The sequence below is a fragment of the Eurypyga helias genome, unplaced genomic scaffold, assembly GCF_000690775.1.
Source record: "Eurypyga helias isolate BGI_N326 unplaced genomic scaffold, ASM69077v1 scaffold32107, whole genome shotgun sequence".
NCBI classification, from domain to species: Eukaryota; Metazoa; Chordata; class Aves; order Eurypygiformes; family Eurypygidae; genus Eurypyga; species Eurypyga helias.
Genome location: NW_010263010.1, coordinates 717 through 7047, shown reverse-complemented (window position 1 = coordinate 7047; position 6331 = coordinate 717). Strand labels below are relative to the sequence as shown.

Genomic DNA, 6331 nt, shown 5'->3' with positions numbered 1-6331 from the left:
TTTTTGTGGGAAGTGATGGGGAAAGTCTCTCTCTGACGAAAAAGTTAGGCACCTTTGAAAAAACTGTCTGGGCTTCTTAACTGTAACTGTTAATCCTGATATCATGCTGAAGGTTTAGTGTTCTTTGCCCACCAAAAATAAACCTCCAGCCTTGCTGAACGCATCCCTGTCCCTTCTGCATTGCCCCTTATCTACCAACATGTGATACTTTTTTGTTTTCCTGTTCCAGTTTAGTCCCTGGCACTGTGTGTTACCAGAAATTCCCGAGTAGAGACCGTGACTTGACGGGCTGTGCAAGGGAGCATCTCAAAATGATGAGAACGTGTTACAATGGCAGAGCTTTCTGCTACCTCAGAATGTTCCTTGTGCTCCTTGTAGAAGGTGTTTCACTGGATTCTGGTTTTGGATTTTCTACAAACCTTAGACTGTTTATATAACCGCTGCGTGAAGAAACCATTCAGTTAGAAGCATAATAAAACTGAGGCTGTTCTTTTTATTGTCTAATACCTGAATAAAACTTTAATGAATATATTTTTGGTTTTTCCTGTCCTGTGTTCAAGGTGGATAGCAGAGCTGAGTCAATTGACAAGAAAATCGCTAGGCTTGATGCAGAACTAGTGAAGTACAAGGATCAAATGAAGAAGATGAGAGAGGGGCCTGCAAAGGTAAGCATTGGCGGTGGCATTTAAGCACGAGAGGATGTGACTCACGCTTCTTGTCATGTAGGGGGGTGATTTAGACAGTTCATCAGGTTCTTATAATTGCATCTTGCCCTGCTGGTGAGGTACAAGATGCTGTGGGATTATTTTTATTCTGAGGCATCTAATAGACATGCATCTTCAAACAGTGTTTGCATTGTTTTTTATTTCTTCCAAAGGGTAATGTAACTCCTCAGTCAGAAGTAACTCGCTTCCCTTCTTTCTGTTTCCTGAATTAAGTCTGGTAGAGAGGCTGTTTGTTCGTTAGCCAGAATAAAAAAGACTGCACTATGCAGAAAGGGAGTAGGAACGCCCCTTTTTGAGGGAGGATGAACACATAATATAGAATGTATCTAATAATATTATATCTAATATAAACAGTATGTTAAAGTACCCTTTGCAGTATTATTTGATGCTGACCGTTAGAACGTGTTGCTGAAAAGTGGTTCTGATGGGCTAAGTTTGACTTTGTATTCTCCTTATAAAAAAAAAAATCAAAAGCTGGAAATTTTGAAAGTGTTTTCTCTCAGAAGTTTTACATACAAGCCCATTGGGTTCATTGTTAATGCAGGACAAACGCTGAGCGTGAGTGTTGGTAAACTCTTTGCACGAGTAGCTGAGGAATCTTTTGGGAAACTTAAATGCGATACGTTATATTTAAACAGTATAATGAAGAGTAAAGTGCGGTCTTTTTTCCTAATGTAAGAATATTGTGTCTTTCAGAATACAGTAAAGCAGAAAGCGTTGAGGGTGTTAAAGCAGAAGCGAATGTAAGTTTTTAAACTTTTCTCGGTTTGGGACTAATGAAAGCCCGTTTGCTTTAAGGGGTGGGGGGGCAGTGGTGGCACATTTTCTCTTCCCAGTACTCTTGCTTCTGAGCATTCTTTAAAGAAGAATGCTGACCAAGCTAGCCAGGCTTTCAGAAGCATCTCCTTACAGATTTTGCATCAACATATTTGTGTCTTATTTGTATGTGAGTATATAAATTTGGATTGGGACAAGCTGACCTAAATCTGCTCATCACTAAAGTTTTATGCTCAGCTCCTAAACTTTCTGAGAGAGTGTCTCATTTCATATTAATTGATTACTCTAAGCTGTGTGCTTGGTGATGGTGGTCAGGTTTACTGGAAATTCACCCGTTTTCTGTGGAGACCCTTTAGGACTTGAGTACATGTAGCATGGGTAACTATGGCTGTGCAAAGCCAAACCAGGTTAGAGAGGAGGGATGATGCTGTGGTCGGGGCTAGTCTAGTGCACTGTCTTGAAAAGTCCAGCAACAAACACAAAGGAACAAATGTCAGAACATGGCAAGTTGTGAGGGGTGCTTCACTGGAGTATCTTACAGTCCCTGAACTCCAAATCTCTTAGATGCTATTGGAGCCAAAGCTTCCATCATCTCCTTTGTTCAGCATCTCTCAGCACAAAGGAACAAATGTCAGAACATGGCAAGTTGTGAGGGGTGCTTCACTGGAGTATCTTACAGTCCCTGAACTCCAAATCTCTTAGATGCTATTGGAGCCAAAGCTTCCATCATCTTGTGTTCAATATCTCTCAGATGCAATGTAGCTCTGCAGACTTGCACAATTACCCGTTAAGGATTTCTGAACTCTTACCATCCAAAATATCCTGTGGTAGGGAATGCAGTAGTTCACTTAGATATTGTGAGAAGGACTACCTGGTTTTGGGTTTTGTGGGTTTTTTCTCTTTTTTTTCTTTTTTTTTTGACCATGCTGCCTGCTGATCTCATTTGATAGTTGTTCCCCTATTTACAGTCACCAGGCCGCTCATAATAGATTGTCATCACATCCCTCAGTCATCTCTTTTCCAGCTTGTGGAACAGTAATTATTCAGCCATTCCTTGTCCAGAAGCTGTTTTGCGTATGGGTCATCATTGTCTTGCAGACCTCCTGCCTTGTTTGGCTCACTGTTCGGTTTTATGCTTTCATTTTTATGTTTAACTTGACATACTTTACATTCTTGATTGGACACAAGTTTAGCTTTGAGAAGGATGATTTCCTGATTTCTAAATTTTCCCTTTTCTTTTTGGTTACACCTAACATTTTCCTTTTGCTTCCCTATCCTCCCCCTCCTCCCTGCCCAGCAAAGCTCCAGTGCGGAGCCATTGTGGTTTGGATAACCTGCATCTCTCCCACTCTGCTCGCAGCATTAGTGGACAGTGGCATGCACCTCTAGCTTATAGGGCTTAAAACTTCTGCTATATCCTCACCTACTGTGTAAGCCTACACAAATACGGTGTCGCTGGCAGTTAAAACAGGAATGTAGTTCAGGAGAGGTTTGTCAACTTTAAGTACACAGTAATGCATAATGGCCAGATAATTAATAAGAATATATCTGTTCCTGTCTTTAGTCTACTGCTGCTGATGTTTCATTTAAAAAAATTTTTAAAATTAGTATTTTTCATGGCAGTAAATAGCGTGGTGTTTTAAAGCCATTTTTTGCATTGTTTTTACCAGGTATGAACAACAGAGGGATAATCTGTCACAGCAGTCTTTTAATATGGAACAAGCTAATTACACTATTCAGGCACTGAAGGATACAAAGACAACGGTACCAGTATATTAATCTTGCATTTGTTTGATTTGTGTTTGCTACATCGGATACGAGCATGCTGTTTGACTCTGTTCTAGGTCGATGCAATGAAACTGGGGGTGAAAGAAATGAAGAAAGCTTACAAGCAAGTCAAAATTGATCAAATTGAGGTGAGCTTCTGTGGTTTAAATCATTAAAGAAGAGAAACAATGTACTGAAATAGGCACAGGTCGCTTGTGTAACTTAAAAGTAAGCTGCCATGTTACTTTGCCTCCCTTTTCTATGGAAACACCGTTATAATTCATTCCTTATTTCTCTGGTCCTGCACAACCAGTTGTTGGTCTTATTGCACTGATTGTTGTTTCCTTGCTGGGATTATCTTTAATCTCCCCCTTCCCATTCCAGTGCTGAATTCCTTTTAGTTCTCTCTCTTTCCTATGCTGTTTTTATGTATGGCCTGCGCTGTAAACCTTTCGGCAAGTACTGTCTGCTTACTGGTACCCAAGTGCAGTGCCAATGGGTACGCTAAAGCATCTCCTAAATGGCGATGTGGCACAGCTCAGGTGCACGCTTATTCTCCAGGCAGCAGGTTTCCCGTCTCTAGATTTCGTACTCCCCTGCTTTTCAAGATAATGCTGGACTCTGTGTAATTCTTTAGAGGTTCTCAGTTTACCCCGAAGAATACTTAAAACAAAAGGATTTCGCAGAGATGTTGTTCCAAGGTTCCTCTTTTTCTACCTCATACATTGATTGTGATTTTAATCGTCGTTAAGGCTGTACAGTCTGAATGCACGTGTCTTGACTTGCGCTAATGCTGCTCCAAAAAAATGGTTTATGCGTTAAAAAATGGGGGTGAGTGCCTTGTATGTTGGCATTATTAAACTGACTTGGATTAAGCTCTGATAAACTTAACTAAAACTATTAAATATAGAACAGCTGAAACTGTTTCTTGCTTCAGGACATACAAGATCAGTTAGAGGATATGATGGAAGAAGCCAATGAAGTCCAGGAGGCATTGAGTCGTAGCTATGGAACACCAGAGATTGACGAAGATGACTTGGAAGCAGGTTAGGAAGGTGGAGGATGATTTTTACATTACTGAATGTAAAAATCTTAATACAGTCATACGGTGATTTGTACTTTCGTTAGTCACATTCTTTGTATGTTTAAAAAAAAAAAAAATTTAGTTACTTTTTTAACCATAAAAGCTGCATTTCCTGTAAGAGCAGTAACAAGAGTATGAGGCAAACGTGTGAAAGGGGTGAATGGGATGCTACATGGAAGGAAAGAAGTGGTTCTCCGTTTTGTGTGTGCGTTGTGCATTTCTGACCGACGAGTAAGGAATGTTCAGCGAGCATGAACGTAAGCGTTTCGTGTGAGTGCTGTTTCTCTGCAAGAGCAGCTTTTGTTTTGCAAAAGGAATTCCTTGCACGGTTTTTCAACTAACATAATCCAATTCCAGAACTGGATGCGTTAGGTGATGAGCTTTTAGCTGATGAAGACAATTCCTACTTAGATGAAGCCGCATCTGTTCCGGCAGTCCCAGAGGTCACTCCTACTGACACGAAAAACAAAGTGAGTCCTTTCCTCTTTAAAAGCAAAATACTTTCTGTTGTTGTTTTGGATTAATCGCATCTGTGTTGGTTGCCTGGAATCCTTAATATTTTGGACAAAAAGATGAGCTTAATGTTCTATGCATTTTGGATGCTATAGATGAGAGAATAGTGTGTACCGAATGCTCTTTATCATGTTTTAAGGAGCTAAAATGACATTCTGTAACTCCTATCTAACACTGTCAGACTACAAGTAGAATTTAGGTGTACCTTTACAGTTCCTAGTATAGTTATTCTTTAAACTGTAAGCGTGTCTTCTGTACGTCTGCTTTTGGGGCTTTCATAGTAAGGAATAACACTGCTCTTACTTTGATCCCAGCTGTCACACAGTGACAATTAGAGATATATCCCTTTCTAGAAACTGTAAGGAAACTTGTGTGGAATGTTCTGGTTGGTGGAGAGTCATTAACCTGTTGTTTCTTTTTCTTTCTTACAGGATGGTGTATTGGTGGATGAGTTTGGTTTGCCAAAGATCCCCGCAACATAAAGGTTTCAAAAGCACAATGGATGTACTGAACTACACTTTACAAATCAAATTAAGATTTTTTTTTTTTTCTTCTTTTAAAATCCTGGAGAACTTGTCCTTCCAGTGTAACCTTAATATCACTACATCCCAGAATGCAGTATGAATGGCCGGTGGTATTCTTTCTCTGAAGAAAGTTGTTCTACTACTGACTTTTCTATTAATGGAAAATTCGGCATGATTCTCCTCGGTGGAAGCAGTCAGTCTGATGGGGTTTAGTTTTCGTGTCTTATGGACAAAGTAATATGTGAAGAGTAGTGGTGGCTGTTGATAGCTGAGGTTTATGTTGACTTTGTATTATGTTTCTCTTTCTTGAAACTAAGACTGTGTTGCTGCTTACTCTCTGTAAAATAGCTCACTTGTTACCATGCTTCTTTGATAAAAGAATTGAAAGCAATTTTTAAACTACTGCAGTGTTGAGACTTTTATGCTATTGTACTTGGAACCTTCTTGAAAGCTGTAATAAATGGGGTTATAGTTAACTTTATGTATTCTGTGGAGACATAAAAATCACATAGATTAGCTGAGCCTTTTGTGTGGTGTTTCTGGTAATTAATTTGGCCATAACCTGCCCCTCCCCCGTTCTTATCAGTGTCACATGCTGCTCGAGCACAGGGTTTGCCAGAGCTGGGGTCTGGTTCTGATCCCAGAAGCCCTTTGTGCTGCCCCTGGCAGCGTGATGTTTAAACCAGGCTGGCTTTGGCCATGCCTCTCCTCTCACCGGTTGCACTAAGCAGCAGTACAAGCCCACAGGAAAAACGTTAGCCTAGCAAAAAGCGGTCACTGAAGAGGTACTGATTCTGCTTCACCAGCTGCGGGTCTGAGGCTGGGGCCGGGCTCTGGCACAGGTCCTGGGCTTGGAGGCAGAGGGCTGCTGGGACGGGAAGCTGCCGTAAGGCTGTGGCGGGGTGGATGGGGAGGGGGGGGCCCCGCTCGCGCGTGTGGCG

General features: G+C 41.0%; 1 protein-coding gene across 1 annotated transcript; it reads left to right on the top strand.

Moving 5' to 3' along the window:
• The first annotated feature begins 563 nt into the window (after window positions 1-563).
• On the top strand, window positions 564-5908 carry CHMP5 (charged multivesicular body protein 5). The gene is made up of 7 exons (XM_010155911.1): window positions 564-665; window positions 1422-1468; window positions 3173-3266; window positions 3347-3418; window positions 4207-4315; window positions 4711-4823; window positions 5298-5908. Exons 1-7 carry the CDS (start codon window positions 636-638, stop codon window positions 5346-5348), a joined length of 516 nt encoding a protein of 171 aa, XP_010154213.1. The 5' UTR covers window positions 564-635; the 3' UTR covers window positions 5349-5908.
• The last annotated feature ends 423 nt before the right edge of the window (window positions 5909-6331 follow it).

Bases quoted from the DNA above. Each gene is read 5' to 3' on its own strand.
- CHMP5 (XM_010155911.1), top strand. From the start codon at position 636: ATGAAGAAGATGAGAGAGGGGCCTGCAAAG. The intron at 666-1,421 runs GTAAGCATTGGC...TGTGTCTTTCAG, and splicing joins TGAGAGAGGGGCCTGCAAAG to AATACAGTAAAGCAGAAAGC. The intron at 3,267-3,346 runs GTACCAGTATAT...ACTCTGTTCTAG, and splicing joins TGAAGGATACAAAGACAACG to GTCGATGCAATGAAACTGGG.